Below are 26,014 nucleotides of genomic sequence, written 5' to 3' on the forward strand. Positions count from 1 at the left end.
ATGGCTGCTTCTGTCCCATGGGCCTGCTGTGCTGTGCTTGCTGCCGCCGCTGCCGCTGTCTACACCCAGAAACACAGTCCACAGGGTGAGTGCGGGGAGAGCTGTTTGCCAGACCCCCAGAACGGTGCATGAGTCTTCGTTGGCACAGCTATACACAGATGCCCCCAGGAGTCACACGGGCACACTGTGGCACTGTTGCACATGCATTGCCCCAAGGACATGTAGTCACGTGACAGTAATAAGCAGGGTAACCCACTGCCCTCCATAGTCACACCTAGATTGTCACATGCTAATTGTGTCTCTGGCTTGAAATAATTTTTTTCTGTAGGGAAGGTGGAGGATACAGGCAGGTGGGATAGGACTTGGGATTAGAGGTGGAGACAGGGTCTCTGTGCAGTAATTAGGTAAAATTTGTAGGGGTGTAGGGGTCATTTAAGAGATTAGTCAAAACTGTTACGGGCTACTTCCTGATGTCAGCTTTATCCTCGAAAGGCAGTGACAGAGATGGTGAACAGACATTGAGACAGGCGAGAGAGGGCTGGTGCACTAAGGGTGGGCCATGACTGGAAGAGAGAAGGACTGCTCAGGTGATTGGTAGCCCCTCTACCCATCCCCAGCCTGTGTGTCTAGTGAGGTCTGAGACCCCATAGCATATAGGACAAGGACCTGTGCCTCTGTTGGGGAAACATGTGCCCTCTTAACACAACTATCAGCCTTTTAACTAGCCACATTGAAGTCTGAACTTGTAAGTTGTCTCCAGTAAGGTTCCCCATGTTCCTCCATTGGTTGGATCCCATCCTGCCTCTACGTTAGCTGGGGGAGGCAGAAGCAGGGCACGAGAGGGAGTAACCCCAGGTATTGCACAGTCCTGAATGGCTGATCTCAGTCCTCAAGACCATGGGTTGAAAGGGTAGTGAGTCAAGGAATGTGTGGCCTCTTTCTTATGAGACTAGTAACTGAGGCCCAGAGAGAGCTTGCTCAGTCCCAGAGCTCCTGGCTAGGTCAGCACAGGGCCTGCCAGGTGTCTGCTGTTGTGTGTAAAGATCTCTACTTACATGTAAAGGCAGGGCTGCATATGGCCAGGGCCCTGGCATAAGCTCACGATTGAGAGTGTGTGACTTTTTTTGTGTAGGTGAGAGCATGGCTCTGTTGGGTGTCTCCTGTGGCTGTGTATTTGTAGGCTGTGCCTTACCTGGGTGAATGCCCTTTCAGGTGCTGTGTCATTGTTTTTGAGACTGTACCCTGTGTGTGAGAGTGTGTCTTTCTCTGTATGTTTTTGCCCTTGTTAAGTTTCACCCTGTTCATGAGACCCTGTTCCCTTGAGTAACTGTGCCTCTGGGTGATAGCCCCCCATTTTTTTTTAGCATGCCTGTGATCTTGGGTCAGGTGTTACCATCCCTGAAAGGGCATACATAGTGTCCCTGTGTGATTGAACCCATGTGTGACTGTTACCTTGTGATGAGTGGCTGCTGTTGCTTCTTTGTGGGTGACCGTCCCCATTCTGCCTGTGTGGTGATATGAAGTTGCTTAGGACACCCGGTGGGACTATTTCCGGCATGTAGTCCCCATGTGAGTCTGTGTGTGCAGGTGTGAGGGAGCTGTCAGCTCTGTCCCTCTGTGTTCTCCGTGTCCATGACCTCATCCTGTCTCTGTCTCTCATCCTGGCTTCTAACAACCTTTTCACAGCTGATTCCTTTGGAGCATTTGTCACTGCGTCAGGGCCAAGAACCCCATCCTCCCCCTGCTGCTTGATTTAATTTCTGAAATGGACAGCACATCAGGAGGGGCACCTGCAGGCTGTCCAGAGACAGAAGATTAAACCAGTGCCATTTCTGAAACTGTTGCACTGCCAAGTATATTGTCACTGTTGTGTTTGTTAGTGTAACAGTCGTGACACTGTGTGATTGTCATGTTGTGTTCAGCCCCTGTCTCTGCATTATGGCTTGCAGTAGTCTGTTATTGCATGTCTCTTCTGCCCTTCCTTTGTCATTGCTATCAGATTGTGTCTCCATTTTTTTTTTTTTTCAAGGCAGACACGGTGTGATGGGGGAACTGTTAGTCCACTGCTATGTATTTGTTGTCAGGAGATGTTTCCTTGTCTGTGGCTGTACCACCCCCTGTCCTAGTACTAATGGGCCATACTGAGTCCATGTTTGTTCTGAGCAGCTTTTGGTCAGTGTGGATGTGTTGCCGCTGGGACCCTGATGGCCACGCCCCCTCCCCAACGGTCAGTTTTCAGCCTCCTCCTCAGGCAGCTGGATGCAGAGTCTCTGTTGGGGGGGTTGTGTGGAGAGAGGGGCTTGGCATGTTTCCTGGAAGCTCCAGGTTTTTGGACGGGAGGTTGGAAGGGGGCTCAGTGGCCGGAGCTATTTGATTGAGGGGGGGCTCAATGGCCTGAGTCTTGGACACTGGGCCTCTGATCAGGGGGAGGCCTCCATTCAGCCTCTGGTCCAGCCTCACAGCTGTGGCCTCCAAGGCCCCCAGCCACCGCCCTTCCGCCTGTTCATCCTCTGTTCGGCTGGTCCCAAGCCCCACAGACAAGTGGTCAGGGCTGGCTCCGTTTCCTGCTTCCCCCTCCTCTGGACAGGGACAGAGAGGCTCAAAGAGGGGCAAAGCAGAGACAGGCAGCAAGGAAGCAGACACCCTGGCCAGGGAGGGTGGCAGGCAGCAAACAGGACAGATGTTCCCGCCCAGAGAAAAGCAGTCCTGGGGAGGGGGCTAGGTTGAGGAGGGTGACTGAGGGGCCCTTGGGGGATCCCTCCCCCCTCCCGTCGAAGTCCTGGTGGTGTTAACAAGTCTAATTAAGAGGCCACTGGCCCAACTTAATTGGCTCGTTAACAGGAATTGCCTCTGAAAATCCCCCAACTCAGCGGGGTGGCTCTCTGGAGGGGAGATGTGAGCGAGTGTTAACGAGGGATCCCGCAGCCCCCCCTCCCTGCTGCCCCTTCCTCCTCCCTTCTCCCCTCCCACCCTCACTCCACAGATCTGGCTGGGATGCGGGAAGCATCTGTCCTTCCAGGCTCAGGGGGCAGGAGGTGGGGGTGTCTGAAGATTCCGATTCTGCATGCCTGCCCCTCTGCCGCTGCTGCCTGGGGATCTGCCTCTCTGACTATGTCCTGCTGGCTGCCTCCTCCACCTGGCGCTGCCTCCCGACAGGTGCTCCCTTCTACCCTTCTATCTCCAGTCTCCTGGGTTCAGTCCACCACGCCTCGGTTGGCCTGGGCTGCCAGGGCCAGGGCAGGAGTTTGGTTTTCATTCTGACAGGCTCCTCCTGGGGGCAGTGAGGAATGGACAGAGCACTCCCTGAGTCCCAGCCTCCTCCCCACTACAAGCAGTTTCTGCTTCACAAAGTTGACAGTTGCCAGGAGTTCCCCAGGGCTTATGTCTTCAAGGCCTGCCTGCTCTCCCTTCTGCGGCTGCCCAAGCCCTGGATGGTTAACGTGGGGGCAGGGAGATTGTATGGAGAGGGCAGAGTTTGAGGCCAGGGGACTAGAAGAAAGAAAGGGGAAAGAGACAGGACAGAAAGACAGGAATGAGGGAGAGAAATGAGGCAGAGAAGAGAGTCCAGGAGGGGCACCCCACTGCACCATTGTAATGTCAGTGAAGGAGACAGACCTGGAGATGTGGATCTTGGCACAGGGAGAGTGACGGAGGCAGCAAGCAGGACAGATGTTTCAGTCCAAATAATAGTGTTCCTGGGGAGGGATGGCCTGAGCTCTTAACGGCAAGAAGGTAGAGTCAGCCAGGAAGTGGTGGCGCACGCCTTTAGTCCCAGCACTCAGGAGGCAGAGTCAGCTGGTTCTCTGTGAGTTTGAGGACAGCCTGGTCTACAGAGTTCCAGGATAACCAGGTTCTATACAGAGAAACCCGGTCTTGAAAAACTGAAGAAAGAAAGAAGGAGGGGATGGGAGGGAGAGAGGAAGGAAGGAAGAAAGGATAGAGGGAAGGAAGGAAAGAAAGAAGAAAAAAAGTAGTAGTCATAGTTAGGGTCATAGGTCATGGGGTCAGGAAACTTTGCAAAAGATGCAGAGACTGAATTTTACCTGAGAATAGAGCCTTCCAAATGCTACACACACACAACCCTCACCCCACAGAGAGACCAAATGAAGACACTTACACATGTGCACAGCCACGGAGACATTCTGCACAGACCCCATCTGCAGAGACACTTGCCGACTCACCCATGCCCCTTCAGTCTCCCCTACTGATGATCACCTGAGGTTGCCAGGTAGCACTCTGACCTGTGACTTTTGTTTATGCCCTCCCTGGCCCCACAGAGGCACCCCATGTGCAGTATGAGCGCCTGGGCTCAGATGTGATGCTGCCATGTGGCACAGCAAGCTGGGAAGCAGCTGTGACGTGGAGGGTAAATGGGACAGATCTGGCCCCTGACCTGCTCAATGGCTCTCAGCTGGTACTACGAAGCCTAGAACTGGGCCACAGTGGCCTGTATGCCTGTTTCCACCGTGACTCCTGGCACCTGCGCCACCAAGTCCTGCTCCATGTGGGTTGTAAGTATTACCCTGGACTGTGACCTCTTACCGGATGTCTTATTTTCCTGTTGGGAGGGAAGGAGAGGGGCTGCAGCCTGACCTTTACCTTCTGATCCTACCCTAACCTGTTCTTCTGACCCCTGAATCTCATGTTGCTCAATGAGTCCAAACCCTGATCACTTAACCTATATCCTACAGATATCTATGAAGGTCTTTAAATCCTGAAGTCCTTTTGTCCCCTATGACATAGAGGGGGGCTGGCAAGGCTTGGTGGGTAGAAAGGGATCCTAGGGTCACAGCTCTGAGCCTGAGTGGTCTCACCAAGTCTGCTCTCACAGGAGATAGTCAATGTGCTGGAGGGGGGAAACAGGACATAAGAACATCATACGTAGGAGCAGTCTGGGAGGCCCCAGGGAAGGAAAAAGGCATCCTACAGTGTGAGACACATGAATACTCCAGATTTAGAAGATACATGGAAACAGAATTTCTTTCTTTCTTTTTATTTATTTTTATGTGTAGTTTTGTTGTTATTTGTTTGTTTGAGACAGGGTCTTACTATGCCACCCTGGCCGGTCTGGAACTAACAAAATAGACATCAGGCTGGCCTCAAACTCACAGAGATCTGCCTGCCTTTGCCTCTTGAGTGCTGAGATTAAAAGCATGTGCCACCACACCCAGCTGAAAACATCATCTGACCAGACCCCAAGTCTGATTAGGCCTCCAAGTCACTCGGGTTGATGAAAATGGAGACGGGACTAAGGGAAGTGACAGAGCACAGATCATGGTCACCGAGAGCTGGTGGGTGATATGGTCAGACTCAGATTCGGGCAGTGAAGAGAAGTACGTTGGAGGGGAAGACAACAGCAGGAAGGAGGCCGTAGAAGGCGCAGGAGACACGGTGAGGACCTGGGATCAGAGAATGGAGTTGGAGAAGTATGGATGTTGAGCCTTCAGGAAGTGGTGATGGGTTGGAGGTGAGAAAGTCTGGTGAGTTGAGAAGACTCAGAACCCTGAAGACCCCACCAGTGTGTGAGGGGTTGATGGGAGAAGGAGCCAGCAGGAAGGTAGACTGAGGCACAGAAGAATGTGATTTGGAAAAGGAATGGGGGAAGGCATGGTGATGAGGTCACAAGTTGAGGGGCAGGCGGGCAGGTGCCCGGCTTTTGGCCAACAGAGTGAATGCTTAGAAATCCTCCATCTTTCTCCTGAGCTAGAGTCAAGCGTCATTGGCCTCATCACATTTGGACTTAATTTACCCCACAGCCTAAAGATAGTTCTTTTTATTCACTGGGAGCAGGCCCTTGCCCATTGTCAGGGAGCAGTGTGGACAACCATGTGAATAAAGAGTTGCCTAGGACTGCCCACAAAATACCCTCACTGTGAAAATACATTCGTGGAGACGCTCTTTCCCATGGAAAAAAAGCCTTTTCTTTTTCTTTCTCGAGACAGAGTATCTCTGTGTAGCCCTGGCTATCTTGGAACTCACTGTGTAGACTAGGCCGACTTGCAACTCAGAGATCCACCTGCCTCTGCTTCTCAGGTGTTGGGATTTGAAAAGAAAAGTAGTGGCTTAGGACCTGCAAGACCAGATTCTCCGCACACACACACAGGAGACTTGTTTGCCCCAGAGGAACTGAAGGCAGGGATAAGAGACAAAGGCATGAGTTAGAGGAAGAGGGAGAAGGGGAAGGGAACCAGGAAAAGGAGTCAGGGGTATTTGTCCTAGGGAGGAAGAGGCCACCACAAAGGACCTCTGGGTAGAGAGGAGTCAGGTGGCACATAGGAAATTAGTGGAAGCCCCATGTGAAGATGAGGCATTTAATTTTAGTAGGGCATGTTAATTAGGTGAGCCAAAGGGGGCCTTTGATTGCTGGACTTCAATACTTTGATAGCTGGACCTTGGTAGTCAGTCTTGGGAGGGGGGATTGGCCAAATAAAGGAATGGACCTTGGGGTCTAGCTTCAGGAATGTAATCTAACAGGTTTGTTTGTTTATTTGTTTGTTTTTGGTTGTTTGGTTTTGTTTGGTTGTTTGATTTTCTCGAGACAGGGTTTTTCTGTATTGCTTTGGAGCCTGGAACTGGCTCTGTAGACCAGGCTGGCCTTGAACTCAAAGAGATCTGCTTGCCTCTGCCTCCTGAGTGCTGGAATTAAAGGTGTGTGCTACCAACACCCGACTCAAATCTAACAGTTTTTTAGGAAGGCACAGGGGGTTGTGGAGAAGGGCAAGGTCTGCCAGAGAGAGCCACATGCTCAAGTGGGCTAGAGTCCCTTCGGGAATAAAGGTGTGTGCCACTACAGCCCAGCTGGAAAGAAACCTTTCAAATTGTTTAAACTGAAAAGATGGCATTCAGGACAGATGTTTTCAATGTGAGCCAAAGATGGAGTGAGCCCTGTTGTCCTTGTGGAGAAATGAAGGATCAGCCTAACCAAGTCCTCCTTGGTTTATTTAGCACCAGGTAACAGTAGAGATCAGTTTAGCAGAAGGATGAGACCCTCTCATCAGTTACCCACTCTCCTGATTCTCAGTTTGGCTCCCCAAATGATGAATACAGCTGTTGGTAATGGCTGTTGTCTGGTAGCCTTTAACCCAATTTCTGGTGCTGTGTTCTTTGAGAAGCCTTTAGACGGGAGTTGAGTTTTGAAGTAAAATCCACAGTCCTTACAGGACATGGCCACAGCATCTCTATTGTGACCAGGACCCAGACCATTTAGATACAGCTCACTATAGTCCCTTGACCTTGCCCCTCAGGGGAGGGCTGGACATGAACTGGCTGTAGCATCTGAAACAGGTACTTATCTCTTACTGCCTTATATCAGATCTAAAGATCTGATTAGAGGGGACGGGGTATTAATTACGATCATCTTGGCCACTTGATGCAATAACAAGAGACTGGGTTTGACAATACTCAATACTCAATTCTTGCCACCTTCCCAAGGGCACGGTGACATTTAATGTTTATGCTAAGCATGCAATCTTTATTTCCAAGTTTCCAAAGGAACTTGGCCATAGTGATGTTTTGGTGGCAGACTCCTTAACCGGGCAGTTCCCTGCTGCCTTCTCATGAGCACCTTTCTGCCCTCAGGTGACTCCTCACATAGCAGCAAGGCAACTCCTACTGATGAGTTAGGAGATGGGATCACAAAGTTCCTTTTAGTAGCATCTTTTTTTTTGCTTGTTTGTTTACTGGACACTGCCTATCATTCCGATCTTAAGCTAAAACAAACTAGAGATTAAAATAATTTTTAAATAAACAGTTTCTTGTTCAGCCCCTCCTGCCAAGAGTCATCAAGATAAAGGCTTCAGGTCCAGCACTGTTGCCCCCAGCTCTGTTTGGCTAGGAAGGAAAGAGTAGCTCATAGGACAGTGGTTAAAGGTGTCAAGGAGAAGTGAGTAGGAGGCAGGAGGGGGTGTTTGAGAGTCCAGAACTTGGGGTACCTCAAGAGATCCCACAAGCAAAGGTTAAGACAGGCCATGAGCCTTGAATGCCAGGCAGGAGGAGTGTGGGTGTGGTATAGGCAGGCCTGCAGCGGAAGGGTCAGTGCGCCCCACCCTGGCCTGATCTGGCCTGGCTCAGGGTGTGGGCAGCCAGCCTCTCCTCCTCTCTAGGCCAGCGGGCAGGCCTCATGCGTGCTGGGGGCTCCAGCCCAGGCGGGCTGGCTAGATGAGAGGAAAAACATGCGGTTTGGTGGGCTGGACATGGAAAAACAAGCCAATTAGGAGGAAAACAAACAAACCCCAAGCCAGCAGAGGCACACGCACACGGCCCTGAATGGCACTCAGACACTGTCCTAGCTGACACAGTCACTTAGGCATCTCAGGAACCCCCACAAGGGGAAACTCGGGCTGCCTCAGAGCATGCGGCGTACCCAGGTACGACACTGTCATATGTATGGATAGGAGTTTGCTCAGACACCCCTGACATACTCTCACACCAGGTCTAGCCCATTTGTAGACATGCTGGGAATTCAGGGTATCTTCCATTCATAGCCAGGTGTGGTGGTGCAGCCTTTAATCCCAGCACTCAGGAGGGAGAGGCCAGGGGATCTCTGTGAGTTCGAGGCCAGCCTGGTCTACAGAGTGAGTTTTAGGCCAGTCGTGAGACCCTGTTCAAGGGAGGAAAATGCCCTTGGACTTAAGCTCTGTGACATACGCAGTGTAGCTGACTGGCTGTTCGCTTCAGGTACAGTGGCACGTTAAGATAGCAAGCCTTGCCTTCACAGACACAGCCAGCCAGCTTATCCCACACGGCCTCCGCTTTACACTACCAAGAGTAACACACGAAGCTACCTCGCCGCCACAGTGACTTAAAAACAGCTTTCCCGAGCTCACAGCACATTCAAAAACAGGGCCTCCCAACCCAACACTGTCCCACGGCCTCACACTTGGTCTCTTACAGCACCCCCATCTCCGCCCACCCAGCCCTCAGCTGGGCTCCAGCTGCAGCAAGCCTTCCTTTTCTTCCTTTTCTTTGTTTTTCTTCCCTCCTTTTCCCTCTGAGAAACCTGGTCCCTGTCAGGGAACCCAAACCCTCCTCTTCTCAGGGCCCTGGGCCAGGCTGGAGTATCCAGATGACAGACCAAACCCCTACTTGGCCCCTACCCCCTGTGACCTGCCCATTCAGAGAGGGGAGCTGGGGGTGGGGGTGGGCAGAAGGAAAGGGGTGGAGATGTCAGCCTGTCCCGGGGAAGGGGCTGGGGGCAGGGGAAGGGTGGAGATGTCAGCCTGTCCAGGGGAAGGGGCTTGAGCCCAGTGCCATGGCCTGCTCTGCCCTCCACACCCCGGGCAGGCAGCAGGGCGCTGACTCTGCAGCTCCCCCCCCCAGTGTTCTCCTTTGAAGCTGGGGTAAGGGGGGGTAGGAGCAGGAGCGGGGAGTGGCAGTTTCTCAGCGACCTCGGAATGTCCTTTTCTCCTAGAGCCGCTGCCAACTCTGGCCTGGCCCACAGGCCCCCAGAAGGCACTTCCTGTGTCCTTGGCCACCCCCACCCCACCCCCATGCAGCACTCTATACCCATGGGGCAGATAGGTTAGGAACACCAAAGGCACGGAGGATGACACGAAACCAGCATAAGATGGGCAGGTTCCCCGGGAAGGAAGACAGGGTGGGCAGATGCAAGGTGGCCGTGTGCTCTCCCCTGTGCCGGGGAGGGGCTGCTCTGCCCACAGTGTCTCCACCTGCTGCAGGGAATGCCCCTCATCTCCTGCCCCCGAGCTGGGTTTGCACTCTGGGGCTTGTGTCCCAGGCTCCTTTACATCTCCACACAGATTTCACATACTAGATGTGTGCATGAAGAAGTCACCTCAAATCATGTACACTGTGGAAACCTCAGTTCCCTGAGGGTCGCCACAGCCACTCTACAAGTGTAGACATGTACTCCCCTTCACTGTCCCTGGCTTGTTAAGTTACCCCCTCCCATTTCCTGTCCACCTGTCAGGCAGGGGGCGGGAGTGGGGAGGCACAGAAGGGAGGTGTCAGTGTCCCTGGAACCACAGACAGACACATTCCTTGCCTGGGTCAGATCACAGAAGCTGCCTCCTTCCAGGAACTTGAGCCGCCTGTCCTCACGCCTTGCCCAGTGCCTGAAGGTGGGACAGCTGGGCTAAATGCTCACAGCGGCAGAAAGCACAGTTAGACAACAGAAAGAACTTCCTTAAATGTAGTCATGTGCGTAAGTAATACCTTTCTGAGATTAATTTCAGTTCTAGTTTTCTGTGTGGCTTCATACAAAACAGCATCCTTCTCTGTATCTCCTCATTCCAAACTAAAGGCAGCCACTGATCGTGTCGTGCCTTTCTTAAGGTGGTTGGCACACTTGAGGCTACGGCCAGGAGCTGGGGGGAGCACACCAATGGAACAGCCACTTCCTTCCAACAGACACTTAGTACACACTAATATTCACATTCGGTCATGCATTGACAGGACCAAGAGTTACATAGACACCTTATGTTACTAGTCACTCCATATCAGAGACATGTGTCTCACACACTGATAGATGCAGATATGTACACACGTGGATATGCTCGTGCCTAGCCAGTTTGTACTCCTGTGTGGCTACCAGACCTATTCTTCTACCAGTCGACAGATGAGAAGCCCAGGGGGAGGGGTCTCCTCTCCAAAAACTGCACAGGTCACCCTGGCAGGTATAGGACCACTGGAATCCTTTCAGTGTTTACAGTATTTCCTTGGAAGTGGACGCATTTGTGACAGCAGACATGGTCAGGGACAATTCCCTAAGACATCACCTCTGTGCTGTGATTGATGAGCTGGGACTCATAGTCTCCCTCCCTCACACCCCCCCACCGCCTCTCCTCCCTCCACCCCCCAGTTCCTGACTCCATTGAGCAGGTGTGTGTGTGTGTGGGGGGGAATCCTCCACACAGCCTTGTTTTTCTTTAATTAAACATCTGGCTCTCTGTGGCCTGGGAAGCCTCAGACCCTCGCTGACAGCACACCCCCCCCACCTTTGGCATCGATGATAGGTAAGGGGGGAGTGCTGGGGCTCTGGGGCCCACCTGTCCCCAAACTAGTCCAGGGGACTGGAGGCTTCAAGAAGGCCCTGACCTCCCTGTCCTCGCCCCCAGTGCCGCCGCGGGAGCCTGTGCTCAGCTGCCGCTCCAACACTTACCCCAAGGGCTTCTACTGCAGCTGGCATCTGCCCACCCCTACCTACATCCCCAATACCTTCAATGTGACTGTGCTGTGAGTAACTGCGCTCCTGACCCGGTTCCAGCCCTGACCTTTGACCTTCCCCCCTCCTCATCATGTCCTGAGTCCAAGACCCCAGCCTAGCGTTGGGCTTGACCTTCCCCCAGCCTGCCCTAACCGACCCTTGATGTTGGTAACAGTACCTGGGCCTCATTCTTTTCCAGGCATGGCTCCAAAATTATGGTCTGTGAGAAGGACCCAGCCCTCAAGAACCGCTGCCACATCCGCTACATGCACCTGTTCTCTACCATCAAGTACAAGGTCTCCATAAGTGTCAGCAATGCCTTGGGTCACAACACCACGGCTATCACCTTCGACGAATTCACCATTGGTGCGTGTGATAGTGATGGTGGTGTCGGGGGTGTGGGGGCGAGCTGCTGTATACTCCGAGTGTGAAAGTGTGTCAGAGGTGTACACGAGCATTGGTGGGGATGCCCACACGTATGCACAATGGCACAAACATGCCTTCATATGCACCTGTGAGCATACAAGTGGATTTCCTTACCTGCAGGGCAGAGACTTCTCCAGCAGCTCTTTTCATTGTCTCTTTGGCTGAAAGAACATGCAACAGGGGGAAAGGGGGGCAGGCTGGGCCAGACTCCTGCGCAGCTGCAGCCGCCCCCCCATGCTAATGGCTTCCTTACGGTCTGTGATAAATGAGGTGTCAGAACAGGAGACAGGAGTAGGACAGACACTGCCCTCACCCCGCCCGCTATCCCATTCGGACCCTCTGCCTGTCCTTGCCCTATCCCAGACAGGCTCTGCCCGCTCCTACCCTATCCCAGACAAACCCTTTATTGGTCCCTGAGACTTGTCTCTCGACTTCCTCTGCTCCATCTTCCCCCGCAAGCCTCTCAGCTGGATCTGCAGTCAGATTGTGTCTATATGAGCTGGGCTCTTAGATGCTGCCGCCACCAGATCCCCAGCTTACCTCTAACCCACAGAGCATCTTCAAATCTAGACTCTAACAAGGGTGTCCAATCTCAGTGTAGAACTGGAAAAAACGGAGGGAAAGCCAGCAGGGGCAATGTGTGATGCTGGTGTAAGAGGGGTGTTCGGGTGGTGACAGAGGTTCTCGTGGTTGTGTCGGCTTCATCTTTAAGCATGCTTGAGAAAGGAGTTGTGATGGAGGTTGGTCGGAATTGAGGATGTCGCTACCAAGAGCTGGTGACTATGACTGTAGTGACAGCCAAGGTTGACAACGGGGAGGCCAGAGCTGGTAATTAGATGGTTGTTTACTGTAGTTGCCAGAGCTGACAACAGAAAAGAAAGATGGTGGCTGTGGCAATGACAATTGTTGGCAACAGAGATGGCTGATCAGTGGCTGGAGTTGACAGTGTGGGGTTGTTCCCAGAGATTAGCACACTAATGAAGCAATGTCTCCTTAACAGTGAAACCCGATCCTCCAGAAAACGTGGTAGCTCGGCCAGTGCCCAGTAACCCTCGTCGACTGGAGGTGACATGGCAGACGCCCTCAACCTGGCCTGACCCTGAATCCTTTCCTCTCAAGTTCTTTCTGCGCTACCGGCCTCTCATCCTGGACCAATGGCAGCATGTGAGTGCCCTGGCTTGCCCAGACCCTGATGCCGGGGTGTGCAGTACAGTGAGAGAGGACACTGTGGCCCAGGTAGTAGCAGCACCAGCAGGGCACCCAATGGCAGTCTAAGAGGCTTGCCACGGGGAGAAAGGGATCAGGTAGGCTTGGGAAATGAATGGAACTGAGGGAGGCTCCCTCATCAGAACATGCCTTTGAGGACTCCCAGGGTAGTGGAAGAAGTGCTGGGAGGGAGGTGACCGGGTTTCATGTCCTTTTCCTGATGTTCCCTACTCCTAGTCTCTAGCCATCAGCCCTGACCCCGCACCTCCCTTTACACACTGGGTCTGTGATGGACCCCGAGAACAAGATGGTCCCACCCCTCAGAGATTTGCAGATGGGCGCAAGGGGCTAGGACCAGACACTGCAATCAAGTTTGGTCTAGGGGTGAGTTTAGATCATGATGACTATTCAGGCTCCAAAGTTAGGCCTAGTTTAAAGGTCAGTTTAAGGTTATAGGTCAAATAGTAGCCTGGGCTGGGAACCAAGCCGTGGACAAGGGTCAGTATGAGGTGAGGTTATGGTCTGGGTATTGATCAAGCTATGATGGGGAGCTCTAGGAAACAGCCAGGGATTTGAAGACTTCTGGGTATTCTCATATTGAGAGCCCAGGGCCTATTAGACTGTGGGCACTCTGGGTGGCCCCTGAGCTCTGGGCTAGGACTAGAGTTGGGAGTGTTCCATGAGACAGGCCAGTCTGTCTACTGGGAGTCCACTTGAGCCTCACCAGGCTCCAGTGCCATCTCCTTATGTCCTTCTCCTGTCTGGCTTTTAAAGTCTGTAATTTGATTCCTAGGTGCCTGTCCTGGTTGTAGGCCTGGCCTTCACAAAGGCTACTCACACTCTCACGTGTTCCCTGACAGAGTCCGGAGTCCCTCCCGCCTGGCCAGCTGCCCGAGCCTAATGCATTGCTAATAACCAGGGTCTGGTTTCACAAGCCCCCTCCCCCGCTAACGAGCTACAGGCAGCAGCTCTGCGCGTTGCAGCGCACACGCCTTGCAGTGGACCTGGCATACTGCCCACCACACACACAGGAACATACACACACACACACACACACACACACACACACACACACACACACAGTGGCTCCCAGCAGGAACCATGTGCATACGTGGATGAGACCAACATGCCAAAGGCCGTACATTGGCTTATACTGTGGGCAGAACTCACCTCTATCCTGAGACCATGCCCAATGGTACATTATACCTTATTCCATATTTCATAGGCATTGGAACAGGTTAGATCTGTGGCTCTTTTCAACTTGAATTTTGTATAGAATATCTTCCCTGCCCTCGATTTTGAGGAGTAACAGGTGTATGGCTGCAAGAGGAGAGCAGAGAAAAATATCACTTGGATTTTCAGGGGAAATGTAGACTAGGCATCTATAACAAGAATAGGGGCCAGGAGTATGGCAGAGGCTGTCTCAGCACAGACAGGGGGAAGGCAAGAACTGGAACTAGTGGAGGTACCTATGTCACCTGCTCTGGCCCTAACTCAGTGTCTGACATCTACAGCTGACTGAGGAGAGAGCTTCAAGGCTAGTGGGTGGCAGTGACAGCTCCTGTTAATTGAAAGAACCTTTCCTTTAGGATTGGTGACAACGTAGCAAGAAGGGTCCAGGCCTAGGATTGTCACTGCCCAGAGATCATTGGCAAGAAGGGTAGTGTCCTGCGTCGGCCAGTGACCTATTCCCCTTGGCTCTCTCCTTTGTCTTTGGGGAAAGATATGTGGAGGTCTATAGGCCAAGAAGGACGGGAGGGGAGCTAATCAGACAGAGGGAATCTTTATAGACAGAGGAGACTGGGATCCAGAGTTGGGACTGGGGCTGCACCTCCACGAGAGGAGGGCTTTTGGTGCCCACCCATATTCCAGGGCTGGGATTAGGATTGACTGGGCCAGGGCCTGGGCTCAAGTGTATTTCAGTATGACCGTGTGACCTTTACCAGGGGCTCCAGCATCAGGACCACCAACTAAGCAGGAGTTAGACAGGTTTCCTGCTCTGCATGAGCCTGACATGGATGGGTGCGCGCGCACACACACACACACACACACACACACACACACACACACACACACACACACACACACACACACACACGAGCACACACGCCCGTACACACACAAGGGTATCATAGACTAGCAGGTCAGGTGGCCTAGACCTTATTTTGAAGATTGGAATGGCCCTAAAGCCAGACATGGCCCAGAGCAGCCCCCTCCTTTACCCCCGCCGGCTGCCCCTGTTTACGAGCGGCTTAATGAGGCAGCGGGTGCTGCTGAGACGAACCAGAGCCCAGACTGGGCCTGGGAGGGGCGCCGGACAGGCAGGCCGCCCTGGAGAATCCAGGGGAGACCAGAGGATGAGGCCAGCCAACGGGGGTTGGGTGGTGATGCCATGCCTCCAGGAGGAAATGGAGCAGCAATCCTGTCACCGTAGGGGTTGTCCCCACCCTTACTTCAAGCAGAGTGATAACACATGGGAGCTTTCCTGGGAGAGGCCCTGCTGGGGCTAGGTGGTAGGTACACTACCTCTGAGCTGAAACCCACAGTGACAGTGTTGGCTGAAGTCTAATTGATACTTTCCTCATGGCTTAGCCCTCATAACTCTAAGGTAGGTACGGCCATTAGTACCAGTTTATAGATAGGGACACAAAGCCAATGGAGGTTGGCTTCCAAGAGATGGAGGCAAAGTTTTATCTTAGGCGTCTCTCCAGCATTGGTGCTTGTGACCTTTTCTCCATGGCTCCCCCAGAGGTGGTAGGCTAGCACCACTCTGCTCATCATTAAATCTTCCCCTTGGCACCACAGCATCTTGGACAACAGCAGCATGGCTACTGAGCGGAGTCATTCTGGGAGTATTCTAGCCTCCTTCATGCCTGAGGTCCCGCCTAGGTCTTCTTCCTGATGTCTTTACTCTCCCATAGAAAGTGAAGGCCACTCATTGTGGCCCGTCTCCCCACAGGAAGCCCTCACTTTCTCCAGGGATACATCCATGTCCCTCTCCCCAAATGTATCCTTGCCTCCCTTGGCGGGGGTGGAGTAGGGACACACACACACACACACACACACACACACACACACACACACACACACACACTCATTTGTGACTCCAAGGGTGTCTCTTCTTACTCTGTCCTATGATTGGGCTTGCAGGTGGAACTGTCAGATGGCACAGCACACACCATCACCGATGCCTACGCTGGGAAGGAGTACATCATCCAGGTGGCAGCCAAGGACAACGAGATTGGGACATGGAGTGACTGGAGCGTGGCTGCTCACGCCACACCCTGGACAGAGGAACCACGACATCTCACCACTGAAGCCCAGGCCCCCGGTGAGCCTGCCTGCCCCCTGTCCTGTCCTCTGTGTATACTCCCTCCAGCTCTTCCTAGTAGCAGAGCCTATGTGACTCACTCTCTCTGGCTGTCACAGATCCACCCATCTGCCCGACACCTGTGTTCCTGGTTCTTGTTCTCTAGATGTCGTTAGTAGGGATTACCAGGTGCAGTGGTCACTTACGAGCCTTGGGAAGCAGGATGGGAGAGGCAACACTAATCTGATCAGGAAGCAGGAACAATGTGCCTCATGAAACCCCAGCTCTGGGTGGGACCAGTCCTGGCCCTGCCCTGAGTTTCCCCCATGCTCCCCAGAGACCACGACCAGCACCACCAGCTCATTGGCACCCCCACCCACCACGAAGATCTGTGACCCTGGAGAGCTAGGCAGCGGCGGAGGACCCTCGATACCCTTCTTGAACAGTGTCCCTGTCATTCTGGCCCTGGCTGCCGCTGCTGCCACAGCCAACAATCTCCTGATCTGGTAGGTTGAGTGAGGCCCGGCAACAATGGGAAGGAGGCCCTTAGGGACCTCCATCCCAGCCTCAGCCCTCACAGCCTCCCCTGCCTGTCTCCCCAGAGCCAGGCATCCTATGAGGACATGCCAGAGCACCTGCAGAGGAGGCCGGAGCTGAGCCTGCAGACCCCGGCTTCTATTTTGCACACGGGCAGGAGGACCTTTTGCATTCTCTTCAGACACAATTTGTAGAGACCCCGGCAGGCCCGGGCCTGCCGTCCCCCAGCCCCACCACACCAAGCCGGCTCTCCTTTCTCTCCAGGGAGGAGGACCATGCAGCTAACCCACCCACCAAAGACCCCTATCATCTTGCCCCCCTCGGGCTGGACCCTCCAACGCCAGCGACACCCAGGAGCCCTTGGGGGACCTGCGGGGAGCCCCCCATATCCACAGTTCCCTCCTCCTGCCCCAGCCTCCTGTCTGTCCCAGGGTCTCTGTTGCCACCATCAGATTATAAGCTCCTGACACTGGGGGGGCCCAGCCATCCCCTCCCCCCAGTGCCCACACTTTTCAGTCCCTCCACCTCTGCCCGTTTTGTACGCTCCTCCATTGACCCTTTCCTAACCCCAGTATTTAATGTCCTGTCAGTCCCTTCTAGTCTGACTCAATGGTAACTTGCTGTATATGAATTTTTTATAGATGTATATACAGGGGAGGGAGGGGTAGGGGGTTCTCATTAAACGTCACCATTTCATGAGACCTTGGAACAGAACCACTTTGGGAGGGAAATGCTCTTTCCAGGACCTGTGCCCTGCAGGCATGGAAGGAGAGAGAAACCTGGTTGGAGAAGGTGGAAAAGGGTTCAGCTTCCAGGCCACAGTCATTTAGGATGGTGTGCGCCTCTTCTTAAGGGGTTGGGCTTCCCTGGAGTATGCAGCCAAGGGCAAACTTGTGGGAAATGGGTCTAGGTACAAGTTGGACCCACATGGGTACCAGTAGAGGCTGCTGACATTCTGGCTGGCTGTTATGAGTCATCCCCAGAGCTACCTTCTAGGAGTACCCAGGCAGGAGGCATAGTCTAGTTGGATCACCAGGTATTCAGCCAGGTCACAGAGATTCAGAGTCCTGGGCCTGGCCAAGCAAGAAGACAGCCTGAAGGCAGAGGCTCCTGAGAGTGTGGGTTCCACTCCCTAAAGGACCAGCCCCAAGAAGCACAGGGCTCAACAGGAATCCACAGAGTCCATACAGTGTGACTTTTTTTTTAATCTGAGGAGGTTAGGAGGAACACACACACACACACACACACACACACACACACACACACACACACTCTTGATGGTTTTCCTCAGACCTTTTCTTTGTTCTTCTTTTGCATTCTCTATTCTAGTGATTTCCTTCTCTCATTCTTGATGTTTTCCTTCAGGTAAAAACATGTTTTTCATCTCTCTTACATTATTAAAACAAAGTCATCCCAATAACCCACATACATTTACATCTAAATAACTTGTTACAGATTAACAGAGTATGAACAAGCAGGGTATTTTTCTCAGCCATTTTTTGTTTGTCTGTTCGTTTGTTTCAAGACAGGGTTTCTCTGTAGCTTTGGAGCCTGTCCTGGCACTCGCTCTGGAGACCAGGCTGGCCTCGAACTCACAGAGATCCGCCTGCCTCTGCCTCCCGAGTGCTGGGATTAAAGACATGCACCACCACCTCCTGGCTCAACCATTTTTCCCCCCACTGGCAGACTGCATATTTTGGTTACAAAGAAAGAATCACATTATTACTTACCTTGAACAGTAATCTTATAAGGAACCTTATGAATCACAAACCTAAACTTTTATACATGAAAACAATCCATCAGCTCTACTTAAATCTTTAGGGTGCATACTCACTCATCAGTAGTTTTTTATATCAGGAGATTGAGGGCAGGAATTAATCATCATCTTCCATCATCAACCAATCCTAGCAAGAAGGCACATCAGCCAATGATAACTGGGCTGCTTTGTTCTTGTTCCCTGACCTTAACGAGTTCCTCATTCATCCAGTCTTTCTAAAATTTTAGATTGTCTTCTTAGGTTTATCATCTCAACACTATTTGACAAAAATATCTTAGTGTAACTTTAAGTTATTTTCAAAGCTTTGTTCAGCTATGATGCACTCTGAAACCTGTGAACACCTCTCGCAACATTAAGGTTAATAGAATTTAAGGTAGCTGGGCTATTTTGGTGGCTAAGTTGTTTTTCTTAAATCATTAACCTAAGCCACAGTCTATACGGCTTCTCAATGGAAACTTATGTGTTTTAACTGCGTGACACTTCCTCGTTTTATTTTTTATCATCAAAACTCTAAACTAACATTATTATTACCAGTTAGACAGTAGAGTTTAGGAAGAAATCATCTTCATAATAATCCACAGGTAAAAATGCCCAGTAGAATGGGGTGTATTCATGAGATGAACACACTACAGTACAGGCAGTAGGGGTCTGCCCACATGCATGCACACCATACCACACACCAGAGAAAGATGACAGTAGCAAACATGTAAAGGTACAGCAGACGCAAAAGACATTCTGAAGTGTGTAGTCTTGGGATCTTGCCTATCTGAGAGTCACCCATCAGGGATTTGCTTCCTGAAGCCAACTGCCATCTGCTGCTCCTCTGACATGGCCACCAGCACATGCATAGGGATTGGACCCAGACTTCAGAACTGGAATTGTACAGGATTAAGCCTCAGATTTAGATTATATATGTAGTACTCAGGGTATACTTAGGAGGTTCTGGGCTTTTCCAGTCCCTAGACAGGTCTAAGTTCCCTCTGACTTCTGGCTGCCCCATAGACGTTCAAGCTCCAATTCCAGCTAGATGTGGTGGCACATTCTTCTAGTCCCAGTACCCAGGAGGCAGAGGCAGGAAGATCTCTGTGAGTTTGAGGCAAGCCTAGTCTACATAGTTTCAGGACAGCTAGTGGCATGTAGAGAGAGACCCAAGTTCTCATAGAAACCACCTTACCAAAGCACCTTTTCTGGAAATACCCAGAGCTAGAGTCAGGTTAACAGACTTCTGAGGTAGGGTAGAAAGAGACCAGAGTCCTAGCCTGGAAGCCAGGCTGTTCTGTGTGCCTAGAGTAAGGGGAGGTGTCATCAAAGCCACCAGTGTGTCTAGTCCACACTCCCCATAGCCAGTGCTAGATACCACAAAGAATCCCCCTGATGGTGCCACAACCTCACCCTTCTCCTCAGACCACACACTTGGGACCATGCCTTGGGAGAAGATCACAGGACCTAGGGCATTGGTGCATCAGGCTTAGACAAGGTACAGACTAAGTTAATCCCAGGAGAGGAACTGCAGAGTAGAGGAAGTTGCCTGTCTCCTGGCTGGAGGAGAGAGAATGTTTCAAATAGAGACTTGTGGATAGAAAAGACCCGACACAGGGCGACCTGTGGCTTTTCTGTTTGTTTGCTTACTTGCTTGTTTTTAATAAGGACCTTTCTATACAGTTCTGGGTGCCCTAGAGCTCAATTATGTAGACCAGGCTGGCCTCAAACTCACAGAGATTCACCTGTCTCTGCCTCCCAAGTTCTGGGAATAAAGGCATGCGCCACTATACCTGGCTAACCCGTGGCTTTTCAAACAATGGGAACTGTGCCTCCTTGAGCACACAAAGAGACTCTCAGAGTGGCCATCCTGAGAAGTAGCTGTGGACCTGTATCTGCTTCCTCAACTCCCAATTCTGCCTGTTGGTTTGGGCTTGGTGAGGTGTGGCTCAGGCTGGAGTCTGCATTCTAGGTCCAGCTGGGTTATAGAGAGATCAGGGGTTACCAGCTCTTTTGCCAAGAACATCATATTCTTGCAGTGTGTTAGAACTTTGCCTATCTTTAAGGTGGGTGGGCTGAAGTTAGAGGGTCTCTGGCTTGTGCTGCCTTTCTGACTTGAGAGCCTTGGTCAGCCCTGACCCACCCACCGCCCACCCAGGGCTTGGGCATCAGCAATCTGGCCCCCATTAGCAACATGGGAAAGCAATTATGTTGGGCCTGGGAAGGAGGGGGCAGAACAAGGAGGGGGAGCCTGCTGAAGCCTTGGAAGCTGATGGAGGAGAGCACTGGGGTATCTCTCTACCCCCAACTGCAAGGGGTCAGTGTTGTCCTAAGCCCTTAGGGTCAGTGTCATTGACACTAGGGATGGTTGTCTCTCCTTGCCAGTCTTCACTCACTCTTTAACCTCAGAGAAAATTCACCATGGAGGGTCTTGGCTGCTGGCAGCGCTGCCTCCCTTGAGCACTATCTCTCCACAGCCCTTTGCAAGGGTAGTTCTAGAGGGCCTGGGATATGCCTGGAGCTGGAACAGAACTCAAGAGTCAGAACATTTCTAAGGGCCAGGGAAGCAGGGGTCAGATCTGCAGTCTGTGTAGCAGCAGCCTAGCCTTCCAGTCCATTAGTTCTGTTTGCTCCCCCAAAGTGCAGTAGGAATGGGGTACCCTCTATGTCTTGATCTATCAGCAACCTGGCCACAGGATTTCTTCTGTCAGTATGGTTATTGTATGCTTAAAATGCTAGGTCCTTTCACCCTTCTCTCTGACCTGGCTTCTGTCTCTATAATTGTCTCTATCCTTTGGATAAGTCTTTGTCCTGGCCCCAGTCTTTCTTTTTTCCCTCGAGATTTATTCTATTTTAATTAAGTGTATATATGTGGAGGACTGTCTGTGGAGTCAAACCCTCTGGAGCTGGAGTTATAGGCAGTTGTGAACTGCCTAGCATGGATGGCAGGAAATGAACTCAGATCCTCTGGAAGAGCAGCAGTAGGCACTCTTAACCAATGAGCCCTCTCTCTATCCTCCTAGTCCCAATCTTTGTATCTCTGTCTGTCTCTGTCCCCTTCCTCCTCTGTCTTTTGTGTTATTTTTCCCTCTTTATCTATCTCTTGCCCTCTGACTCCTTCCTTTTCTTAGTATCTCTGCCTGGTCCTTCTCTTTGTCTTTACCTTTCTCCCCATGTCCCTCTGTGTCTAACCCCATCTGGTCTGTCTCTTTGTATCTCTATCCCTGTCTATGTGTCTTTCTCTACGATCAACTCCATCCCTATATTCATCTCAGTCTTGGTCACTCTTCCTGAGTTCCTGCCCCACATCCGACCCCAGTCAGTGGCCTTTGCTCCTCCCTGGCCTGAGCCAGGGTCTGTCCTAGATTCTGCTGCCCCCTCCCGGCCACCTGCCTGCCCTTCACGACTGTTCCAAGGCTAGGGGCTATCAGCATAAAATCCTATGTCTGAATTCCCTGCAAGTAGCCAGGGTAGAGGTTAACTGTTAGGCATGACTCCTTCCTGACGGCCCTCAGCCCTGAGAGTTGTCAACAGTAGGGAGCTCACTACCAACCTCTGTAGGATGAGATTCAAGAAGGTCATTGTCACAAGGAGAGAACAAAATGCTTGGCTCTGAATTCTAGTGGTATGTCCTGCATCTGTGTGACTTTGTATCTTCAGTCCCACTTGCCCACAACCAAGAATGCCTAACCTTAGAGCTTCCACATCTCTGACAATGAAGGGCTAGAGCCCTGTGGGCAGGAAGGATTAGGGTGTAATTCCCTCTACTTCCACCTTTCCTCAGAAGTGAAAAAGGAGGTCTAAGGAGACCAGCAGGGGGACCTTAATTGGTAATGGCACTCTGGGGTGGGAGCCCTAGCTTGAGGGTGAACAGTGTGAGAGGCCTGGGCAACAGGGTCATCTTGAAGGCGAGGTAGGGGTGCTAACCTGAGAGCGAACAGCGTGAGAGGCTTGGGTAACAGGGTCAGCTTGAAGGGGGCTAGTCTGGTCCATGCATCCCAGGAGAGTATGATTGGAAGGGCTAGTCTGAAGGAGTACATCTGATGGGTCCTGGCTGAGGACACTGATCTGAAGACATAGTCTGTCAAAGGAGTAAGATCTCCAACTGGTACTGGTTTGCCTGGGATTTTCCCAGTCTTAGTACTGAATATCTCAAATCTTGGAAAACCTATCCCAGGCAAAGTGCAACAGTTGGCCACTCTCTCTGCAATGGCTTTGGTGCCTGTACCAATCTGAGTGAACGGGCTTGTGTGGAGGATATCTTAGGGGTCCTAACCCCACAGGTTAATCTGAGAGAGAGGCTGTTCTGGGCCAGAAACTTCTTTGACTGGATTGCAGGCCAAAGAGGTGGAGAGTACTTCCAGGGCAGTGGCTCAGGGAGTGACCACCAGGGGGCAGGGTAGATTCTCAGGAGAGCCAGGCAATGGCCCCAGAGAGAAGCCAGCCCTGGGGCTGTGTGCAGAGCATATAGGTGCAACAGCAAATGCTACTGTGTCATTGCGTGCAAACATGCAGTGTTAGGTGTTAGGTGACTTGGTGTACAGGGTACATCTGTGTGGTATGTTAGTCTGTGGCTTGTCTAGTGTAGCCACAGTTGAAGCCTCTCCCGTGGCAGTAGAACGGCAACAAGAACACCCTGGGCCTTATTAGGACAGGATGTATGCGAATGCAGCCGCAGAGATGCTTCCTGGGAGGGGCTGAGGATGGAAGAAGAAACAAGGACTGAGGCTTTCCTGTGTGCACCTGCCCCATCCAGATGAGAATTCTGTCTTCACAGGAGTGTGTCCTGGGCAGAAACATAGCACACATTGTAGTAGGAGGGCATCAGGGCAATGCTCTTTTTAAGGAACCACCAGGGTGAGTTTGGGAAAAGATACACAGACGAAGCAAGGACAGGGTGAGACAAGAGGGAAGCCATCATAGAATCCTTCCACCCCTGCCCCACGAAGAAAATGAACAAAAACCAAAACAGAACACTGCCCACACCCAACCAACAAAATTTAGAGGAATCCCTTAAATAATGACACCCCCCCAAAAAGTAACACAAGATTTGAGTGCAGTGACTGATGGACCTCACAAAAGAGCCCTCAGCAAAGGTGAACTGACACATGAGGACTCGTACTAACAGTGGCCCTACAGGTGCGCACATGGCCGTAGGCGGAGTCAGGGAGACACGATGAGGGAACTTTTTAAAAACATAATTTCTTTAGTGATTCTTTGGGAATTTCACATCATAAAGCCCAATTCTGCTCACCTCCCAGTTCCCCCATATCCACCCCTCACCCCCACAGTGCAAAAAAATCAAACAAAACTAAAGCAAAGCAAGCCAACCAAAGCAAGAACAAAACAACACCTCCCCCCCCAAAAGAGTCACCTCTATGTTTCTCCATCTTTCCTGCCTCTCCAACACCTCTTCATTCATCCTGGTGGCATTGGAAGCAGTGTGTCACATAGTATATCCTTTTGTCCAATCAGCTTTACTAGCAAATGTTATTGCAATGAGTCTTGTTCAAGGACTCTGGTTTCTGGTACACCATCATCACTGGATCCTCACTGAAACTTTTTTGGGATATCCCATAGCTGCACAGGGTCATGGGCATCCTGCTGGTATCCTTCCACAGGACCAGTCCCTTCATGAGCTCCAGCAGATTGTAGATGGGGTAAATAATAGGGCAGGCCAACCCAAGGCCTGGTTGGTAGCTGAGCTAGTCATTTCTGGGCCACTGGGGCCACCAGCCTCAGGTGAGGGAGCAGACCTAGCACCACTACGTCCATGCCATCAGTGTCTGTTCTCCCTCACCTGTAGTTAGGAGTGGAGTCATCTTTCCCTAGAGCAGGAGGAGTCAGCTCTCCACTGAGGGGCAGGGTCTCAGCTCTCTTGCTTCAGTGTCCAGTGAGAGGCAGGGCCAGCAATCCCTGGGCCAGTGAAGGGCAGGGCCGGCTAAGACTGAACCTCTGATTTCATCACAAAAGGTTCCTTTGGCCCCTTGAGGTGACATAGGTCACAGACCCCAACTTCAGCTGGACCATGAACCCAGACACGGCCTTCGGCGGCAGCTTGGGCCCAGATGACATCCTGGCTCTGGGTGGAAGCATTGGCCACTCATATCGGGAAGGTTCTGGTGGCAGCATGGCCCCCAGACATCACCAAGGCCTCAGGTTGGGGCTTCAACCCCAGGCATCTGATCAGCCTTTGGTGGCAATATGAGGCTTGGACTTCAACATAGGCACCAGCCTCAGTAGGACTACAGACCCAGATATGGTCCTCCACAGTAGCTAGGTCTGGTTGTCACCATTGTCCCATGTGGCAGTGCAGGCCACTCAGATCAGCACGGCCTCAGAGGTAGTGTGGCCCTCAGACACCAACATGGCCCCAGACTTTGGGCACTCACATGGCCTTCGATGGTAATGGAAGCCTAGGACATCAATACAGACCCTGGCTGCAGTAGGGTCATGGACCCAGATATGGTCCTCAGCTGCAGCTTTGACCCCAACGCCACCATGGCATTGGGTAGCAGCACAGGCCACTCAGATCTGGTCCTCGGACCCCAACATGGACTCAGGATGCTGACTCGACCCTGGGCATCCACACAGCCCTTGGTAGCAACAGGAGCCACATCCATCCATCCAGACCCTGACTGCTATAGGGCCACAATTCCAGACATGGCCCTCAACAGCAGCCTGGGCCCAGATGACTCCATGGTCCTGGCTACAGTTGGCCGGATGAAGGAACTCTTTAAGTAGAAGCCCTGTGTTCCTCCGTGACAGTTCCACAGAGGCCAGAAGAACATGGCATCTTCCGTGTATGGACTGCTGTTCTGGGGGCTTGAGCTAAAGCTGTAAGGATGGAAAATGCTCCCCCTTCAGTTGGAGCAGATGTCTAATAAGGTCCTTCAAGGAGGAATGCTTAAGCACCAGCAAGGTTGACTAGTAGTCCCAGCCAGGCACGGTCAAGCCATAGAATTAGGAGGTGTGGCAGGCCAAAAGCAACAGCTGTTTTCTAGGGGAGGATAAATTAGTTGGGATGAAGGGATATACAATGCAAATGGGGGAGTTTGTTAAACTTGAGCCATGGTAGGTAGCAGTAAGAGAAAAAGGAAGGTATGGTCTTTAGGTACAAAGACCATAAGCAAGACACAGGCAGGAAGGAAAGAGTGGGGAGGAAGAGGAGAAGGAATATGGAACATAAAATACACACACTTACACACCCACACCAATCTAGAAGAAAATATAAACAAAGGAATAAAATCAGATTTCCCACAAGTTCTTCCTGTTGTAGATCTCATTAATAGTATAAAATCGATAGGACAAAGAACCCAAGGACAAGATGATAAAACAGAACGAGGAGAATAGGGAGAGTAGAGAACAGAGAGAAATAATAGAGGACCAAAACAATAATGTTGTGGATGCAGCAAATAAACCAGAAACAGCAGCGTGCACAGTGGTTGAAAGTGACGTGGAGGAAAGGCTTCGGGTGCGGAACCAGCTGGGAAATATGAGGCCAGGAAAGCAGCAGGCAGGCAAGAGGACCAAAACCCACAAGCATAGCAAAGAACATCCTTAGAGCAAGTGGAAACAGAATGAAAATGGAAAACGGGAAGATGTTACAGAGTTA

At 51.7% G+C, this 26,014-nt stretch overlaps 1 protein-coding gene across 1 annotated transcript; it reads left to right on the forward strand.

The window, feature by feature from the left end:
* On the forward strand, positions 1 to 25,143 carry Cntfr (ciliary neurotrophic factor receptor). The gene is made up of 10 exons (XM_035438696.1): positions 1 to 85; positions 4,278 to 4,511; positions 11,076 to 11,193; positions 11,364 to 11,530; positions 12,591 to 12,754; positions 15,947 to 16,127; positions 16,444 to 16,612; positions 24,421 to 24,515; positions 24,711 to 24,804; positions 24,876 to 25,143. Exons 1-10 carry the CDS (start codon positions 1 to 3, stop codon positions 25,141 to 25,143), a joined length of 1,575 nt encoding a protein of 524 aa, XP_035294587.1.
* Positions 25,144 to 26,014: the final 871 nt, after the last annotated feature.

Source organism: Cricetulus griseus, chromosome 2, assembly GCF_003668045.3.
Source record: "Cricetulus griseus strain 17A/GY chromosome 2, alternate assembly CriGri-PICRH-1.0, whole genome shotgun sequence".
In the NCBI taxonomy this organism is placed as follows: domain Eukaryota; kingdom Metazoa; phylum Chordata; class Mammalia; order Rodentia; family Cricetidae; genus Cricetulus; species Cricetulus griseus.

Excerpts from the sequence above, each read along its gene's own strand:
- Cntfr (XM_035438696.1), top strand. The coding sequence starts at position 1 with ATGGCTGCTTCTGTCCCATGGGCCTGCTGTGCTGTGCTTGCTGCCGCC. Across the intron at positions 86-4,277 it reads CCAGAAACACAGTCCACAGG|AGGCACCCCATGTGCAGTAT; the intron begins GTGAGTGCGGGG and ends CTGGCCCCACAG. Across the intron at positions 16,613-24,420 it reads GCCAACAATCTCCTGATCTG|CTGGACCATGAACCCAGACA; the intron begins GTAGGTTGAGTG and ends CCCCAACTTCAG.